Here is a 20,828-nt window from a genome sequence, read left to right as displayed (position 1 = left end):
GGTTAGTGTTTACTTTTCCTCCTCTGTGGATGACTCAAAATTGTGGAGAAGTGGGATTCATCTTTGAGTAGCCATCTAGAACCTTCTGGAAAGTGTAAATAGACAGTTCTTGGCTAAAATACCCTTAACAATTAAAGTCTGCTGATATTTGTTTTCTAGGCTCACATGAAGATTGGCCACTTGATGAAATATTGGACAGCAGTTGTTGACCCCTTTGACGGTTGTACATAGTCAGTCAGTAACCTCAGGAAAAGCAGGGAGAAATTGGGAGGGAAATATTTGTATGAAAGCATCAATTTTCGATAAATCCTAAAGGCATTGTAAAATACAAATTGTGCAAGTGATTAATATCATAGAGCCCTGGCTTGTCTCTCCTTGAAAATTTTTTTTAAAACCTTCCTCTTTGAACCTCCTGGTCATCTGACCTAACATCTCCTTATGTGACTTGATGTCAGACTTTGGTAATGCTCTTATGAAACGCCTTAGGATATTTCATTACGTTAAAAATGCTGTGTAAATATAGTTGGTTATTGTATCCATTGTGCAGTATTATTTGGAAGAAAATTGAGCGTAAAACTTATTGATTCATAATAAAGTTGGCATCTGGAAAATGGCAATAGTGCGTTCTCCTACCCTCAACGTGAATTGTAACCTTGACGTTCATTTTTAACATTTTTAATGATCTTGTTTTTTAATATTTTTCTGTAGTTCAAGAAGTAAACATGTTCCTTCAGAAAAGAAATCTCATACCCAGTTGTGTTAGGGTGAAACAATAGATTCTATCCCAAAAATCTATAAATATGCAAATTCCCATAGTAGGGCAGATTTTAGATTTTAAAATATATTTAGCTTGTAATTTGAATAATTCACCACGTTATTTGAGACATCATTGCACATCCCGCTAAAGCTAATCTCTTTGCGGAATAAATCCAAATTCAGCAATTTAAAACAAAATGTACCTGCTTTAATTCATCTGTCTAGCATACTGCTTTCTGATATGTAACAGCAATATCTGAGGACATTGTTGCTTCTATTATCCATTCGAGGATAATCTTTATTGTAGTTTCGACATACAATTTAAAATATTTACGGTACTTTTCTGTGCATCCTTAGTATCACACATTATTTGTATTTTTCAGTTACTTGGGCAACACACGTCTCCCAGTGCTATTGTGAAATTGAACACTTAGATGGGTGTTCTGATTGGGCTTAGGACCAAAAGGGAAACGACACAAGTTGTTTCCTCTATGGTTTGGAAAGTGCCTTACTTCGTATGAGGCCGAGCAATTGAAGAGCTCAAATGTGGACAGAATATATAGCACCTAACATTAGTATGGTTAGCATATGCCATCAGGGTCGTTGAACAGTATGATATTTTTTGCTCTTTTATTGAGCAAAATTGACCCAACTTGTAATAACTGCAGGTTCACAGAAAATTGTATTGCAACCTACTTATTCTCAGAATCTTGTCTTTCCTTCATTTCCAGGTGGATAGTGCAATGTCTCTTATCCAAGCTGCAAAGAACTTGATGAATGCTGTTGTGCAAACTGTAAAGGCTTCCTATGTGGCATCTACTAAATATCAGAAGTCTCTGGGAATGGCTTCGCTGAACATGCCTGCTGTCTCATGGAAGATGAGGGCTCCAGAGAAGAAACCACTTGTAAAGAGGGAGAAAAATGATGATGTTCACAAAGTTAAAAGAGCTTCTCAGAAAAAGCATGTCTCACCAGTGCAGGCTCTCAGTGAGTTCAAAGCAATGGATAGCATCTAAAATTTAAAAGCATTCCTATACATGATCAAAGTACACTTGAGTGCTTTGAGAACTCCTTTAGTTTGCTCGATTTGTTTTTTAAAGTAAGCTTTTAATATACACACACAAATATGGGTCATAGAAATTGCAGATTACCTTTTTCATAAGGTTAAATAAAGTTAGTCTCCATTCCATAATTGGTATGGAAAGTTGGAATGCTGTGCAGATTGTCAAATTCAAGCCTTGTTTGACGCTCTGGTAATGGGCTGACAATAACTCTGCTTTGATATTATAAAATAATCAAGAAACTTTAGCTTTTTCATGATGTGCAGATTGGCTGAGGTTGAATTTTAAAGCCCAAAGTTCTTAGAACCGAATAAAACTGTCAGCTCTTCTACAGGGAGGAAACTGCAATTAGCGGATTTTAATTCACTTTCCACAAACAACCACATTTGTATGATAAAGAAAAGCTTTAAATCATTAAATGCATGTTATGGTTACTACTGGTTTAACTATTGCTTAGATTGTTAATATCTGGAGTGGTTTGCAATTTGATTTCAACCCATTTCTGTATTCTTCAAACCTTCCTCCCCTCACCCCTTCCCAAACTAAAAAAGAACATTTACCCACTTTTTCTTGATCCCCCTTCGTCAAAAATATAAACGGCCAAGTTATTCACACATCCCTTAATATTAACATGCTCCCTCAGTAGCCAAACTAGCATTGTGCTATGCAATCATGCTATATTTCAAGGTACAATGTAATGGGTATGATAATCATTGGAAGACAATCCTAATTAGTAACGTTAGCAATATACTGTACCACACTTAAGAACTCTTAAAATCTTTTTTCCTGATTTGAATACTTGTTGAAGCATAAATTTACCTCTGTATTGGTTATAATTCTCAAATAAAGTTACTGTTTTGACAGACCTTGTAGCTTTTCACATTCTAAAATTACAGTTCTCTTGCAGTCAACCAAAATGTATTCCTTTTTCTATTCATTATAATCGCAGTACAAAATAGAGGTTGCTTTCATGCTGCAGCCTTGGGCAAAACTCATCATTGCACAGAGACATTTGAAAAATTTCAGTTATAGATTTAGTTCCATGTACTGTTAGGGTGGGGGAACGATGGGGGGATAGTTTTAATTATGTTTAAATGTACCTTTATTGTTTAGAAAGTGGTGCATTTGCCAACCATATTTTATAACTTAATGATTCAGGCGTTGGCATTATTTTTATAAAAAGGGAATCAAAACACACTGTGCTTGAAATACTCTGGTCTGACAGCAACCGTGAAGAGGATGTTGATTTTTTGTCAGAACTTTCATCAAAGGTCATGAGCATATTTTGGTTTCTATGTAATATCATATTTTAATAGGTATTTGCGTGGGTTTCCTCTGGGTGCTCTGGTTTCCTCCCACAGTCCAAAGATGTACAGGTTAGGTGGATTGGCTATGCTAAATTGCCCTTCGTGTCCAAAAAAGGTTAGGTGGGGTTACGGGGATAGAGTGGAGGTGTAGGGATAGGGTGGATGCATGGGCTTAGATAGGGTGATCTTTCAAAGGGCCTTTGCAGACTCAATGGGCCGAATGGCCTCCTGCATTATAAATTCTTTGATTTAACCAATTTATTACTTTGAAGGCAAAACCTAAGACACTTGTAAAACGATGTGCCTGGCATCAGTAAGTGACAGGGGTCATCATAGTCCCAGCATATCCAATGGTTCTCCTGTATAGGTGGCCAACCTGGCCTGTGTATCAAGTCAACTCAAGGTCTGTATACCCCGATTGATGTGGTCAAACGTCTTCTGTCCCACCATGGAGACCGCTGCGGCAGTGTCCAACTCCATCTCTAGCCGGTGACCATGTACTCGTACCGTCACCTTAATGTCGGCTCAGCTAACGGTTTCCTTTGGATGGCCACGTTGTTGATGCCCCAAACTAAATGGTCTCGTAACATCTCTGACAAAGTGTCACCATATTCACAGCACTTCGCAATCCTGCGTAGTCTGGATAAGAACTCGGCAAGGGATTCTCCAGAGGTGTTGGACTACGTTAGGTTAACGATAGGTTAACGCTAACCAGCGTTAGGTTAAAATGGTGCCAGTCAGAAGCTCATCAAAAGTTTTACTGTCTACTGTGGCTGGGTACGTAAGGCTTTTCATCACCCCAAAAGTATGTGCACCAGTTAGCAAAATGACCACCTGGCGTCCGTTTACAGTGATGATATTCGTCCGGAAGGAGTAATGCATTCTTTGTGTGTACTGGTTCCAACTCTTCAGCGCAGCTCAAAGACATCCAAACGTCTATGAAGAGGCATGGTGCAACAGAAAAAAACCTTTCAACCTGTATCCAACAAAAAGTCCAAGGAGGTTGCTTCAGCAGCAGAGACAGCTATCCAATTTTAACCCTTGTCGCTAGTTTTGTGAGGACCACAAAGAATTCAGCATGAGTTTGTCAAGTCAAACAGAAAGCAATTTTATTTACAACAATATGTACACAGCAGCAGTAGTTCACCACTGCATTCTTCTCTAGCTGGTACCACACTGGCCAGCTCTATTTATAAGGCTGCAACTACTAGTGATTATCCTGCCCCCCCACATTGGGGGAGCTCATGTTCTCTAAGAAGCATGGGGTAACCAATTGTCCCCAGCCAATAGGATCTGGGCAGGTTATTACAGAGGAATTGATAAATGTTAGTTAAATATGTGTAATGTAATTTATGTAAAAATAATTTGGGAAAGCTAATAAAAATATTTATGAAAAACATGAAGCAAACAGAACGCTTCTGATATAGTAACAATCAGCACCTCTTTGTAATTACCCCCCCCCCCCCCCCCCCCCCCCCCCAAAAAACATCAACTCACCTCCAAACAAAGCCACCTCCTCCTAGATGATCATGTTGACTTTTTAGCTTTGACTGAAACCAGGGCTCGTGTAGTAAAACCAATGAGTCCCATATCAGAGTCTTCTATACTTTGCCCCTTTGTCCGATGTTTTGACAATTTTGGAGATGTGCAATTCAGATGCTGGCACTAATGGGCAAGGAACACAGGAGGGAACAGGAAAGAGTAGAAATGGAACTGTAACCTGGTTTCTTCCACCGCTCTAATCTCATCTCCATGAGTTCATATCTTTTGTCCCTGTTTAGACCAAAATTGCAATAAGGTTTGGAGCTCAGTGGCCCTGACACAACTCAAACTGAGCATTGATAAGAAGATGTGTAAGAACACTGTGTAAGTGTCACTTTGTAGCAATGTCGATGACATCTTCCATCATTTTACTGATGAATGCGAGTTGGTCGATCGAGCGGTAATTAGCCGCATTAGATTTGTCCTTCATGTGGACAGGACATACCTGGGGAACTTTCCACATTCTCAGGATAGATACCAGCTTTCTAGCTATACTGGCACAGTTTTGCTAGGGGCACAGCTCATTCTGGAGCACAAGTCTTCAGTACTACTGCCAGAATGTTGGCAGTCATAAAATAGCCTTTGTGATATCCAGTGACTTGGGCTGTTTCTTGATATCACATGGTATCAATTGAATTAGCTGAAGACTGAGAAGGAGGCCAAGATGGATCATCATTTGGCAATTCTGGCTGAAAATGGTGCAAAAGCTTCAGTATTTTTTGCAAGGTGCTGAGCTCCCCCATTATTGAGAATATGAATACTTGCGGAGTGTCCTCTTTCAGTTAGTAATTCAATCGTCCATCGTCATTTATGACTGGATATGGCAGAATTGCAGATCTGATGATCCATTGCATGCAAATAATCCTGTGTTGTAGCTTCACCAGATTGATACCTCATTTTTATGTTATGTTTGATGCTGCACCTAGCTTATCCACCTGCATTCTTCATTGAACTATGGTATGATGGTTATGGAAGTGTGAGGGATATGCCAGGTCATGAGGTTACAGACTGATTGAATACAATTCTGCTGCTTTTGATCACCCACAGTACATCATGAATGTCCAATTTTGGGTTGCTTGATCTATTGGAAATCTATCCCAATTAGCACGGTGTTGGAGCCACACAATATGATAGGGGGTATTCTAAATGTGAAGATAGGGACAGTGCAGTTATGTCTCCTACCAATATTGTCATGTACATATGCATCTGTGCTGGGTGGATTGGTAAGAACAAGGTCAAGTAATTTTTTTTAACCTTATGTTCATTCTCGCACCACCTTCACTCAATCTGGATGCCATGTCCTTCAGGATACAGCCAATTTCTGACATTAATGTCCGTCCACCCAGAGAATATACTGTGCTCTTGAGTGTTTCTTCTAACTGGTGTTCAAAATGGAGAAGTACTGAAGGTGCGGGGGGTAGGATATTGTGGTAGGTGTTGCAGTCTTCAATTGTTCTATGTATAATTATGCAAGTCTGTTTACTATTAATGCTAACTCTGCTTGATTGGTTAAGCCTGTCTGTGCACTCAGGGACAGGTAAACCAACTGGAAAGAGCTGGAAACCTGAGCTAGAAACATGGATTAGACATTTTAAAGCACTGATTTAAACTTGTGCTATTTAATAATAGTAATCTTTATTAGTTTCCCAAGTAGGCTTACATTAACACTGTAATGATGTTACTGTGAAAATCCCCTAGTCACCACAGCCCGGCGCCTGTTTGGGTGCACTGAAATTCACCTAAGAAGCACATCTTTCAGGACTTGTGGGAGGAAACCAGAGCACCCGGCGGAAACCCGGACAAGGGGCGAACATGCAGACTCCGCACAGTGACCCAACCCGGCTCCCTAGCGCTGTAAAGCAACAGTGTTAACCGCTGTGCTACCCATGTCTCCTATCTGTGGAGACGAGCGATAAAATATACAACAGGTGGTAATCTGTAATCACAAAGATTTAGTTGAGGGACTCTGAGACGGGGAGGGTTTACCCAATCTCAAATATGTAAATAACAATTCAACTATTTATTCAACAGCCTGTAGATTCAGAATATAAATATCAAACCGAAAGTGGCAATGCTGTCCAAAAAATACCCAAATGGCTATACTAAAATAGTACCACATACTTTGCACAGAATTTCCCAATAAGGTATGGCAAATTACTTCCTGGTAATAGATTAATAGTTGCCAATATGATTTTGCCACAACAGTATGACCTGAAATCCCTCTTTTAAAGAAAAATTGGAGATTGCCTATTTATGTAAACAACTCACTGTTGAAATTACAGTATTTTGTTGCTTTGAAACCCATGTCTGAGAATGTAATTCTGTTTGCTTATCTCTGTAATTATCAGGACATTGTCATTCCACCATTTTAGTTGAGAAGAATCCTACCCGCGTAAGACACTGGAATGGAAATAATGTGCAATTAAGGAACAAATGTCAAGCATGTACATTATAGAAAATTATAATGATGCACTTCACTATTTAAATGGAGGTTAAAGCTGAAATCTAACTGTTGCGTTGATACATTTATAAGCAGTTTAGGATTGAATTTTCTCAGGCTGCAGTGACGTTTAAACCCATGATTGGTTTACAATGATGCAACACAGAACAGGATCAGTTATATATTTATCTATCTGTAAATACATATAATGTAAATAATGGATAGTTCATTTTATGGCTGGTAACTGTCACCAGCTGATGAAATGTTCAAAATCATGCTATTTCATCAGCTTGCTTAACGACAAAAGCATCATCCTGCTGGAATCAGGTAGCTTACTTTGCCAGTGTTGAGAAAATATTGCACTGTTATAATAATGAGTTTATTTGAAGAAGGGGTATTATCTTCAGGATCACTTTTCAGGATAAAGATTAAACAGTTAATCTAACATTTTAACAGTTAAAAGCTTTTATTTTGAACAGGTTAGAGAATGTGGAAGTGTTACCGAGCTTGACTGTGTGAGGAAACGGGATTGACATGCAGAGGTAATGCTGAATCATCCCAGATTTTATGACTGTAATATTGCCTCAGTTCCAATTGGTCTGAGTAATTCCTTCGTGACTCAAGTTAGTACTCGTGAGGTTTAAAGTTCGATAGAAGAGGTGAAAAAGGATTGCGTGTTAATTAGAATTCTTTGCAGCTACTGGGCTTCTAAAAGGGATCCAGATAATTAGACTTGCTCTTTAAACAAAATTTCAGTGTATTTTTCTTCCATGGAGACATGCTGGTATGTGCTACAGTGCAACAATGTGCTCCAATTTGCTCTCGTGAGCTGTGACCTTACCAGTCATGGGCTACTTGCACAATATAATTACAATTCTGCTATTCATACATATGTGGAAACTGTGTCCTGGTTGGATATTTTAATCATTTTTACATTTAATGCTGTGAAAAGAGTTATATTTGCTGAATTACCCTATAATCCATCAACATTTAAAAGCAGACAACTCTGTGCTGCTATGGTGGAACACAGAAGGAATCTATTTGGTACATTACATTAGTGCAGATTCTCTAAAGGATCTATTCCTTTAGCCACATTTCCCTGTCCCTTCCTCATATCCTTTTAAATGTTCTTTTTCCATTATTTATGTATTGAATTTTTCAAAGTGATCATGAATTTTGCTTCCACATCTTATTGATGGTGGGTCATTTCATGGCCAACCAATCCTCTTTGGAGGGACAAAGGAAAATCTCCAGACATTGCTTTTGTTGATGGTCTCAAATTTATGCCCTCTTGACATTGACTCGCCAACCAATCACGACACCTTTCCCCATTTATCTTATTAAAACCTTTCAATTCTTAGTGAAGGATTTGGCGATGCTTTACAAATGGAATTTAACAAAACACTGGTGGAAGCTAGGCAGGATCTCAAGGAATACGCTGCACTTGACTTTGGCAGTGAGGGTTCAAGTGGTGAAGAAGAACAGGTTCCTGTTCATATTCCAGACACTTCTGATCTTCATGACCTTTCGGAAACTGAACACAACTATTTCAGACTTTGTATGGGCAGGGTAGGTGCCAAGGGTTAAAATGACCCTGTTGTATAGGCAGAGGCAGCAGGGAGGGCTGGTTTTGCCAAACCTGCTTCATCACTATTGGGAGGCGGATTTGGAGAAGGTGAGAGGAGAGGGGGTTAAATGGGGTAGAAATGAAGGAGGAATCCTGTAAGGGGTCCAGACAAAGAGCTATGGTGATGGCAGCATTGCCAATGGCGCTGAGCAGATACCCAGGGAGCGCGGTGGTGCAGCCCACGGTGAAGATCTGGAACCAGCTGAGGAGGCACTCTTAAGATAGAGAGGATGTTGGTGTTAACGGCATTGTGTGGAAACCATAGTTTTGAGCCAGTGGGACAGATGGCACTTGTATGAAGTGGAAAGAAGTGGGGCTGGTTAAGGTGTGGGATTTGTATTTGGAGGAATGGTTTGCCAATATAGATGAATTGAAGGAGAGGGTAGAGCTCCCGAGGGAAAGCGAGTTTAGATACCTGCAGATAAGGGACTTTGCATGGAAGGTTTGCCGAGGTACACACTGCTGGAACGACTGTTGCGTCTGGATATGGAAGAGGAAAGCAGGACTGGAGACATATACAGGTGGCTGAGAGAGCAGGGAGGTGAACAGGTGGTGAAGATTAAGGAGGTTAAGAAGATTAAGGTGGTGAAGATCAAGTTAGACAAAGGAAAATCAGTGGACGTGATTTATTTAGATTTCCAGAAGGCCTTTGACAAGGTGCCGCATAGGAGACTGTTAATTAAGTTAAAAGCCCATGGTATTCAGGGTAAGATCCTGGCAGGGATAGAGGATTGGCTGACTGGCAGAAGGCAAAGAGTGGGGATAAAGGGGTCTTTTTCAGGATGGCAGCCGGTGACTAGTGGTGTGCCGCAGGGGTCTGTGCTGGGACCACAACTTTTTACAATATACATAAATGATATGGAAGAAGGAACTGAAGGCACTATTGCTAAGTTTGCATATGATGCAAAGATCTGTAGAGGGACAGGTAGCATTGAGGAAGCAAGGGGGCTGCATAAGGACTTGGACAAGCTAGGAGAGTGGGCAATGAAGTGGCAAATGAAATACAATGTGAAAAAGTGTGAGGTGATGCACTTTGGAAGGAGGAATCTAGGCATAGACTATTTTCTAAATGGGGAAATGCTTAGGAAAGCAGAAGTACAAAGGGACTTGGGAGTCTTTGTTCATGATTCTCTGAAGGTTAATGTGCAGGTTCAGTCGGCAGTTAAGGCAAATGCAATGTTAGCATTCATGTCACGAGAGCTAGAATACAAAACCAGGGATGTATAAGTCTCTGGTCAGACCCCATTTGGAGTATTGTGAGCAGTTTTGGGCTCCATATCTAAGGAAGGATGTGCTGGCCTTGGAAAGGGTCCAGAGGAGGTTCACAAGAATGATCCCTGGAATGAAGAACTTATCGTATGAGTAATGTTTGAGGACTATGGGTCTGTACTTGTTGGAGTTTAGAAGGATGAGAGGGGATCTTATTGAATCTTACAAGATACTGCGAGGCCTGGATAGAGTGCACGTGGAGAGGATATTTCCACTTGTGGGAAAAACTAGAACCAGTGGACACCACCTCCGATTAAAGGGACGATCCTTTAAAACTGATGAGGAGGAATTTTTTCAGCCAGAAGGTGGTGAATCTGTGGAACTCTTCGCCGCAGGAGGCTGTGAAGGCCAAATCACTGAGTGTCTTTAAGGCAGAGATAGATAGGTGCTTGATTAACAAGGGGATCAGGGGTTTTCGGGAGAAGGCAGGAGAATGGGAATGACGAGGTTTGGATTGGATTCTGTTTATTGTCTCGTGTACCGAGGTACAATGATAAATATTTTTCTGCCAGCAGCTCACCAAGTACAGGGAAATAAAATAAAATTTAAAAAAAATACATAATAGGGCAGCACAAGGTACATAATGTAACTACATAGACACCGGCATCAGGTGAAGCATACAGGGGTGTAGTGTTAATGAGGTCAGTCAATAAGAGGGTTGTTTAGGAGTCTGGTAACAGTGGGGAATAAGCTGTTTTTGAATCTGTTCGTGCGTGTTCTCAGACTTTTGTATCTCCTGCCCCATCGAAGAGGTTGGAAGAGTGAGTAAGCCAGGTGGGAGGGTCTTTGATTATGCTGCCCGCTTTCCCCAGGCAGCGGGAGGTGTAGATGCAGTCAATGGATGGGAGGCTGGTTTGTGTGATGGACTGGGCTTTGTTCACGACTCTTTGAAATTTCTTGTGGTCTTTGGTTGGGACATGATGTGCAGAGGCACCACTTACAAAACAGTTGTGCCATTTAAACACAGCGCAGAAAAGCAGCAAATGTGATTTTTGCTCCAAGAACATTTTCAACTTTAAGTTTGTTTTCCACAATTTTGTGTTGAAGATGTAAGGAGCTCTAGGCCTGAATTAAAGGTTTCTAGGCCCTCTGTGTAGGCCCTGTATAAAGTAACAACTTAAAAGCTGTGCTTCGCTCTGAGATTGACACTGCTGTCTGACATCAGGGTGTGAGAGAGGTAGCGGCAGGGTGGCTGGAAATGAAGGGGGCATGCACATCTGTATGAGGGCCTCTTCATCCTTCCTTGCATCATCAACCAAGTGGGTAATAGGACAAACTGTCAGTCTCGCTGGGTGACAAATCTGTTGGCTGGGAATGACGGACGGAAGATCAATTAAATTGGGGGCCTCACGGTAGCATGGTGGTTAGCATCAATGCTTCACAGCTCCAGGGTCCCAGGTTCGATTCCCGGCTGGGTCACTGTCTGTGTGGAGTCTGCACGTCCTCCCCGTGTGTGCGTGGGTTTCCTCCGGGTGCTCCGGTTTCCTCCCACAGTCCAAAGATGTGCGGGTTAGGTGGATTGGCCATGCTAAATTGCCCTTAAGGTTAATGGGGGGATTGTTGGGATACGGGTGACGTGGGTTTAAGTAGGGTGATCATTGCTCGGCACAACATCGAGGGCCGAAGGGCCTGTTCTGTGCTGTACTGTTCTATTCTCTATCTATAAATGGATGCACACCACCCCACACATGGGAAACAGTGAAAAGGGGAAGCAGCGTTAGAGCCATGGAATTCAGGCACAAAGTGGCAGAGACCCCAGAGAGACCAACAAGGTGGAGGAGAGTGCGATATTGTCCTGAGTGAAGGGTGTACTGAACAGATTAAGTTTCATCAACATAACTAAAAGGCAGTGCAGTGAATACTTCAAATGTCTAGTGATAGTCAGAGACATCCACGTCATGTTCAAGAGGGACCTCGCACATTGAACGATCGGTGCCCATGTCGTACCGGTTGTAGTCAGTCTTAAGCAACAGTTACCCAGAAAAAGTTGCAAGTATTAAGTCCACTTCTAGCATCTGAGTAACTATTATACAGACCCACACTGACCCCTCACACCCATGGGACACCCCTCATACCACAAAGCCCCAGGACTCCCTAAGACTTCTACAATCCCAACCACCCCCTTTGTCACAGGACACTCCCAATGCCTTGTTTGGGGATGTGGATTTGAGGTTACAATCAAGTTAGCCAGGATCTTATTGAATGGCAGGGTAGGCTCAAAGAGCTGAGTGGACAATTCCTGTTCTTAATTCATGTTTTTACTAGTGGCAATGAAGATTGCAGCCAGATAATGATCACAAAGTCACACGGGCATGGTCATACATGCCCATCAGTGGAAGGTCAGGTCCTCACTAAGACATTCCATCCCAATTCTACCATGGAGTATGGATGGTATGTGCCCTAGACCATTAGGTCCCCATTAGGTGTCATTTTGTTATAATTCAATGCTCATTCATGGAGAAAATGTGTAGGCCCAGCCATAAAGATGAGATGAAGGCAGTGACATTATTTCTGCTGTGGAGTTGCCGGCGTTGGACTGGGGTGGGCACAATAAGAAGTTTTACAACACCAGGTTAAAGTCCAACAGGTTTGTTTCAAACACTAGCTTTTGGAACACTGCTCCTTGCTCATTCACCTGAGGAAGGAGCAGTGCTCCGAAAGCTAGTGTTTGAAACAAACCTGTTGCACATTATTTCTGCACATTGTCATCGAACACATAGCTGTGACCTCGCACGTCACTACTACATACTGGGCTGGATTCACCGATTTTGAGGCCATGTCCCCATGTCTGCGTGGGAACGGAGGTGTTTTATAACAGAAACAAATGGCCACCGGTCCTCCGATTAGCTGGGGGCTAGCAGCATGACAGCGCACATTACCCAGCTCTAGATACTGACACGGCCAGGAGAATTGCCGTGGCCGCGCACATGCAACCTGGCGCCGGCCGCTCGCGGACCCAAACTACAAAACGGTGCTTCCCCTTTGGCCGGTTCGCGCGCCCCGGACCACATCCACCAGTGACCCCTGCCAACGTCCCGCCTTCCCATGGATCGACCCGCCCCCAACTACGGTGGCGCTTGACTGAGTCCACAGCCGCCACACCGACTTCCTGATGGATGAGACCACACGCGACCGACACCGTCGGGAACTCAGCTGGTTGGGGGCGGAGCATGTAGGGCCCGAGGCGTTGATACGGCGCGCGGCATACTCGGTGTACGTCGCTTTGGTGGGGGCGGGGCACTGCAAAAGTAGTGCCACCCCCGATTTGGTCGTAAACGGGGATTCTCCGGCCAATCGCTGAATGCGATTTCGGCGTCGCCGACCGGAGAATCCCGCCCACAGTGTTTACGGGGAGATTGCATTTGTGGGAGTTGACACAGAAATAATGTCCTTTCGCTTCCAGATATTATAGGCCAAAGGCTGACAAGTAACTTTGATGAGTTGCTGCTCTGGAGGTTTCCTCCAGAAACACCTCACAAGTCCGTCGGTACTGGTGGGTTAAACTCAAAAGTAAATGGACGATTTGCATATCACAAGGCAACCTTCATCCTGCACAGTCCTGGGTTGCTGTTTTCTTGTTGGTTCATCCATTACACACCTACACAGCATCTGTAAACATATGAATTCAGAGCAGGAGTATGTTGCTTGTTCTGGTGAGTGTGCTTTACACTCAATTGGCTCTGTTTTATTACTTAGCTCTAGAGTCGCCAGGTATCCTTATGATACCACGACGAGGTTCAAGTTCAGATCAATGACTCAATACACCAATTAGTAAGGTTCAAATCAAAACACGTTTATTAATACACAGTTAATCGCTACTCATGCATACAATACTAAAAGACTAGGCTATTCCTACCACTAACAGGCCAGTACTTATCTGGATAAGGGAACCCGCTGGGTCAGGGAACAATGGCCTCTTGCTCGATCCTGAGTCTGCAGGCTTCCAGCTGGTACGGACTAAGGGGTCAGGAACGTCTATCTCGTAGCGTGCATTGACTGGACACTTACTTGATGGTGCAGCAGTTGGCCAGGCCTCTCCTTACAGTCAAGTTCTTCGAGAGCTGCTAAGATGTTCTGCTGGGAGGGCCGGCTAAGAGAGCGAACTGACCTTGGGGGCTCTATCTTATTGTCCTCGGGGGCTTTGCGCCCTTTTGGGCAGACCCTGAGCTTACTTCCAATCGATTGGATCCCATACCAATCGATTGGTTTGAATTCCCCAATACTGGGGCTGTTTCACGATTGCTGGGCGGTCCTTGGGTGCCCGTTTGCTTCTTTTGTCTTGGACTCCTGCTGGCGCCGAGGAGTCTAGCTTTACTTCGATCACCTTTGATTGTTACTATTGTGCCCGGGAATCGTTCACTAATATGCATGGCTGCTGGTTTCAGTGCTGTCTGCTTTCTTTGCAGGCAGAATACACAGGAAAAGTCTGCAAACTGCTTGTTTCTCTAGGATTGTCCAATTTTCCCTGCGTTCCTTGTGTTTCTCCATTTTGAACCTGGGAAGAGGCCAACTCAGGTGGCTACAAGTAGGCCACTGCATTCGAGCATGCTCCACCATTCAATAAGATCATGGCTGATCTGATTGTAACCTCACGCCTACCCACAATAACTGTTCATCCCCTTTTTTAATCTATGCATCGACCTTTGCCTTAAAAGACTCTGCTGCCACCTATTTTGAAGAGGAGAGTTACAAAGATTCACGACCCTCTGAGCGAAAACAGTTCTCCTAATCTTGGTCTTAAATGGATGATCCATTATTTTTAAACACTGACATGCAGTTTAATGTTGACCCAGCTATTGTAGCTTCCACTCAGCAACTATAGACCAATACAGTCATTGTTTAAATCATAGAGTGTATTTCAAAGGAATGAAAATGTATGTCTTTACAATGTGAGACATTACACCAATCTGAACCCATCAGTGCTCAAATGGCCATGATGCCCTGCACATATGAACACTATTGAGTAATCCCCTCAGTGCCTCTGAGGAGGTGGAGGCAGGCTGCTCACCTATCTGTCCAATAGGCATTGAGAAGCATGGTTGCCGGCCTCGATATGCAAGGACTCGTTGGGAACCTACCTGAGACTACTGGACCTGCAATTCTTTATGGGTAGCCATGTACCACAGATGAGGGCTCTGCCGAGGGAGTTGGGAAAGCTGTGCAAGGTGAGAGTACAGAATTGTTCTCCGAATACTGATCATCCTCTGTAACTGCCTCAGCCCTGGATTGGATCGGGTTGGGCTGTTGGGATGCAACAGTTGTCCATTCCGGCAACTGTTATGTCACCAGCATGAATATCCTGTTAATTTTCTGCAGCGCCACACATTCTAATGGTTGAAGCTCATGCAGTTGATCCACCAAGACGAGATGAAGCTCATCACCTTGATCGACTTCTCCACTTGCACTGCCTGAGGTCACAATGTCAGAAGTCTACACATTTGCTGCTGCTGCTGATCTAGTACCTGCCTTAAAAGGTGACTCCCGAGGCTTTGCTTCCATGCTTAGTGCAGCATGGTAATGACTGCACCTGCTCCACCAAGAGGGAATACACAATGATATCTCTGACTCAAACACCTCCTCCTGCACTCTGGCACGCTGCCCACCTCACATGTACCAACACTAAACATGTGCTACATCCTTCTTGGTGCTGGTATCTGCATTGGCAGAGTGTGGGCTGGCCAGATATGGCGATGCATCCTTGGGCATCTCGTCCTCCTGATGCCTGAGCAATAAGGTATCCTGGGGGGGGGGGGGGGGGGGGGGGTGCAAGTGAGGAATGATGGGACATGAGACACAACAGGAGATAATTAGTGTAAAGCTTGGTCAATGTAAGCAAATATTCGGCTTCAGGTCATTTTCAAAAACCATATGAGCAGCACCCTTGGCCTGCGACCCTTCATGCTCTGACATGCGCTGAGTTTCCGTGATGTTCAGTCTACCTCCCCTGTGTTGAATAATCATAAATAAAACCATTTTTGCAGGCGCCTACAACACCACCTTTAGTACCTGCTGTGGGCAATTTGCCATCTCCAATACTGGCCTCTGGGAATGCTCTGTGGCATTTTCCTCAATGGGACATATCACCCTGAGGGTCACATCACCCTGAGGGTCACACGCTCACTCCTCATCCGGGCCATCTCCTTGACATTCTGAGCCCGTTTCTCCTGAAAGTAAACAATATAGAGGGTTCTATGGGCATTGAATCCCACATTGAGGGACGGGCCCCATCAATTTGGTGGTGTCCCATTGGGCCTTCAGCTGCCACCCATTATTGCTTGGACGTGTCATGTGCATTCATCCTTCCATTTTAAAAGGGAAGTATGCACCAATTGTGTTCCAACTGATGTGAGCTGACACAAATTGCAGCACCAACTGCGTGCTTTGGTCAAACATCTCAACTTGCTTGAGCACAGCAGGCCCTGGAACTGCTTCTGACACTGGATCCAAAATTGAGGATATTTTCCTGCTTTGCTTACTGTGATGCCTTGCCATGATATCTTGGTTACACTGGGGGTTCCTTCTCCCTGCTGGATACAAGGTATCCCTTCAGCCTTCAACTGCCTGGTGAAGCCTGGTCTCATGGCCTGTTCACAGTAGCTGGTTGCTGTTCCTCCCCTAGGTATCAGTGGGTATTGCTATCCTGGGACATTCTGGAATGACAATGAAGAAAGCTCATGGGAAAGTAAGGGTTTTTGGTTTTGTGAAGGGCGATACTTGCAACCTGTGTAAGATCACATACTGCAACCTGAATATCAATTTGCACACAGACTGATATTATAGATTGGTTGGATTGTGTTTGGGTATGAGCATCCCAAAAGGGCATGGTTTGAGGACCCTGTCGGCCTGCTCCCTTGGAGTGACACATGATGACAATGTGTAGCTGTAAGGATTATAGGTGAAGCACATTTGGATGCCCACACTTGGAAATGTGAGAAGTGAAAGGGTGTGTAACAGGAGTAAGGATCTACATGCGGTCCTGTGAACAGCCCCCAGGGCATAAAGCTTATCTTACTTTGTTAACTGCTGAAGCTTCCAAGACGCTGCCATCTACATGGTTGGATATGCCGAAACTTGGCCAACAGTCATTGACTGCTGTGTGGTCTCTCCTTTCACATGTACAAAAGACAGGCTTCACAATCTATATATTCTTATGGAAGGCCTAATGATGGGCCATCTTTCGAAGCATTAATAACCTGTTGGCCAACACATGCAGGTTGTACTCGCATCACAACATTCTGACATCTCCTCCCAAACAGCCTAGTGACTCCTGCAACTTTCTGACTCTCTCAATAAATGGCGTCCAGGTCATCCCTTTATACCAGCCTAAGGTGTGAAATGCCTGCCTCCTCATCCCAAAGATGTGGTGGTTAGGTGGATTGGCCATGCTAAATTGCCCCTTAGTTTACAAAAGGTTAGGCGGGTTTACGGGGATAGGGTGAAGTCATAGGCTTAAGTATGGTGCTCTTTCCAAGGGCCGGTGCAGACATGATGGGCCGAATGGCCTCCTTCTGCACTGTAGATTCTATGATTCAGATGTGCCTCTGCCTCCAAACTGTTTCCAGGACCTCTATCCCACACACGCAGATACAGCAAGTAATCAGGAAAGCTAATAGAATGTTACTTATTGCGAGAGGAATTGAATACATAAGTAGAGGTGGTTGTGCTTCAGTTGTACAGGGCACCAGTGAGACAGTATTTGCAGTATTGTGTTCAGTATTGGTCACATTATTTAAGGAAGAATGTAAATGCGTTGGAAGCAGCTCAGAGAAGGTTTTGCAGAATAATATCTGGAATGGTTCTCTTGTGAGGAAAGATTGAAGCAGCTAGGCTTGTATCTGCTGGAGTTTAGAAGAGCAAGAGGCGACTTGATTGGAACCTTTAAGATCCAGAGGGGTCTTAACAAGGTCGATGTAGTTAAGATGTTAAGATGTTTCCTCTTCTGGGAGCATCTAGAACTAGGGGTCACTGTTTGAAAATAAAAGCTCACTCATTTTAAACAGACATGAGGCTGAATAAATTTGCTGAGTGCCGTAAGGAACCCTCCTAGAAAGGTGATGGAATCAGTCTTTGTCTATTTTAAAGGCAGAGGTGGATAGATTCTTGGTAAAGGGCAGGTGATAGGTTATTTGTAGTGAGCGGGATGCAAATTTGAAGTTACTATCAAATCAATCATAATCTTATTAAATAATGGAGCAAGCTCGAGGGGCTGAATGGCCTACACCTCCTTGTTTGTATGTTCCCCGGAACATAAATCATGCCATTTGGGCACTTATTCCTGAAGTTGGACAAGCCTCAAAATTTGCCTATTTGAGCTACCTGCCTCTAATATGAAAATCTGTCCCAATGGAAGTGGTGAGGTTGTTGCATTAAACTGAAAGTCGTCATTAAGTTAATGGAGTGGTCCACCTGAAGTCAGTGCAGGAAGCCTGAACCATTTTCAGTTATGGTCATGTTCAAATACAGTGGGCACCATATTGTCATTCTTTTGCAGCTTGCTGATTGTGGCAGCATAGAAAATGAGCCAACTCCTGTGCTATGTCAGACCGTGCGGGTTGCAACTGGGAGCGTGAACACAGACAGCAGTTATTTGCAGTATTGTTATGAAGTGAGGAGCAACAGAGTTAATTGTGGGGAATGAAGTCATGTAATGATGAGGAGTGCTGGTTAGGCTGCTTCATCACCTGGTCCAAACAGGCAGTGTGGGCACGATACCTACTCTGCCTGTGCGCATTTAAATGGTGCTGATGCTGACTTGAAATAGTCTCCCCATCTTCGAAGCAAGGGCCTGCCTGAAAATGTCATCAGGTGAGCTCCAGACATTCGAAGGGGAGCCAAGCTACACAACCCCCTCCCCCAACCCTGTTATTCTCTTCAGCTGGCTGCCCATTTCTCAGCCCCATTGAAAATGACCCCCAATATTTTAACTGCAACTTATCATTGGGGCATTGGAATATCTAAAACAAGGCTAGAAAAAAAAACTATAATGGAAACATGAAATTCTGGAACTACTCAGCAGGTTGGACAGCATTTGTGAAGAGAGTGCAATACTGCATAAATCTAAGAATGTCACTGTGGTGAACCACTATCCACCTGTATTAGGGGATGTAAGGTAGAACCTGTACTGCAGGTTTGCCGGTAGCCCCTGCCGGATGGCTCCGCCCAGTAGGAGCTGTATAAATATGCGTGTCCTCCATTGATCTGCCATTTCACCAGTTGCAGCAGGAGGCCACACATCTGACTGCAATAAAGTCACAGTTGTATCCAATCTGAGTCTTTGTGCAATTGATGGTGCATCAATTTATTGCAGTCAGATTTTCAACAAGATGGATATCAGAATCAAACCAGATCGCCTGCAGCTGGATCCGCACTCGCCCGATGCAAATCCACTGGGGGAATTTAGGGGCAAGTTCTTTAACGAGTGATTAGAACATGGAACTCATTACCACAAGGAGGTAGTTCAGATGAATAGCAAAGATGCAACCAAGAGGGAGCTAGAAAAGGACATGATGGGGCAAGGAATAGCAGGATATGTTGTTGGAATTTGATGACGGGTGGGAGAAGGCTTGTGTGGAACAGAAACACACATGGGCCTTTGTGGAAAAATTGGCAGTTTCTATACTGAGTACAATATTATCTTGTTGAATAGCTATCGAGAGACGCAGAGCCCAGTTTTGGAGGAATTCCCCCCCCCCCCCAAACGTATGATATTGCAACCCAACGTATGATATTGCAAAGTTTTGCTAAAGCGATGGGGAACATCGTGTCAACTCCGTGACCCCCTTTCTATGCCTTTTGAGTTGTGGATGTCATCCTACAGCACAAGGCTGAGATTGAAGTAAAATATTCCCATGCTGCCTCTAACCAGGTGTTCGCTCCTTACATATTTCATAACTGCAAAATAATATAATGCAAAAATAATTGGTGGATTTTAGAGCACCTCATTCCACTTGTATTTTCGAAGTTTTATTCTCAAGATGGTTTTCATGTAAATGGCACCAGTTGTCATGTCACTGTACAGTGATCTGTGTGCTTAAAGTAGCAATTTGTTTGGCACAATGTCAACACTTCCATTTGGCTGAATGCATCTGCCAGTAAAGTCATTTGCGTACTGACTAAGCCAAGCCTTGAAGAAGGCAGACCTCCTAAGGTGCTGTGCCTCAAAGATTACCTTTCTGGTATTCCAAAGGATATAACCTTTGTCTACTGCTGAGTGGAAATGTTAACAGAATGTGTTTGCCAGTGCTTAATGAATTTACAGAAAAGATAACTGTGTAAGTGTCAGACTTGCCAGTGAAAGTTTGGCAGGTGTTTCTGCTGTGAGCTACATGTTCCTTATCCTGTGTGCTGGGTCTAATAGCTGTTTGCAATCATAATCACACTGAGACTGTCCATATGTCTAACTTCAGACTTTAATAGCGGAAAATAAGATCAACATTAAAAAAAAGTACAAGTTGTAACTACCTACTTTATTCTTCAAACAGAAGTGGTGACTGTTCAAAATGACTATAAAATGATCAGCATTAAAGAAATGTGGACAGCACGGTAGCATAGTGATTAGCACAATTGTTTCACAGCTCTAGGGTCCCAGGTTCGATTCCCGGCTTGGGTCACTGTCTGTGCGGAGTCTGCACGTTCGCCCCGTGTCTGCGTGGGTTTCCTCCGGGTGGTACGGTTTCCTCCCACAGTCCAAAGATGTGCAGGTTAGGTGGATTCGCCATGCTAAATTGCCCTTAGTGTCCAAAATTTCCCTTAGTGTTGGGTGGGGTTACTGGGTTATGGGGTTAGGGTGGAGGTGTGCGGTTGGAGTCGGAGTGGTGGAGAGTCGG

At 43.6% G+C, this 20,828-nt stretch overlaps 1 protein-coding gene across 3 annotated transcripts in view; it reads left to right on the top strand.

The window, feature by feature from the left end:
• ctnna1 (catenin (cadherin-associated protein), alpha 1) overlaps positions 1–2,683 on the top strand; it is a 188,959-nt gene extending 186,276 nt beyond the window's left edge. For all 3 annotated transcript variants that reach the window (XM_038795451.1, XM_038795452.1, XM_038795453.1), the window contains one exon: positions 1,488–2,683. In XM_038795451.1, the coding sequence (XP_038651379.1) occupies positions 1,488–1,772 (285 nt within the window). In that variant the 3' untranslated portion in view covers positions 1,773–2,683. The remainder of the gene's footprint in view (positions 1–1,487) is intronic.
• Positions 2,684–20,828: the final 18,145 nt, after the last annotated feature.

The sequence above is a fragment of the Scyliorhinus canicula genome, chromosome 4 (assembly GCF_902713615.1).
Source record: "Scyliorhinus canicula chromosome 4, sScyCan1.1, whole genome shotgun sequence".
In the NCBI taxonomy this organism is placed as follows: Eukaryota; Metazoa; Chordata; class Chondrichthyes; order Carcharhiniformes; family Scyliorhinidae; genus Scyliorhinus; species Scyliorhinus canicula.
This window is presented reverse-complemented; position numbering and strand designations above follow the sequence as displayed.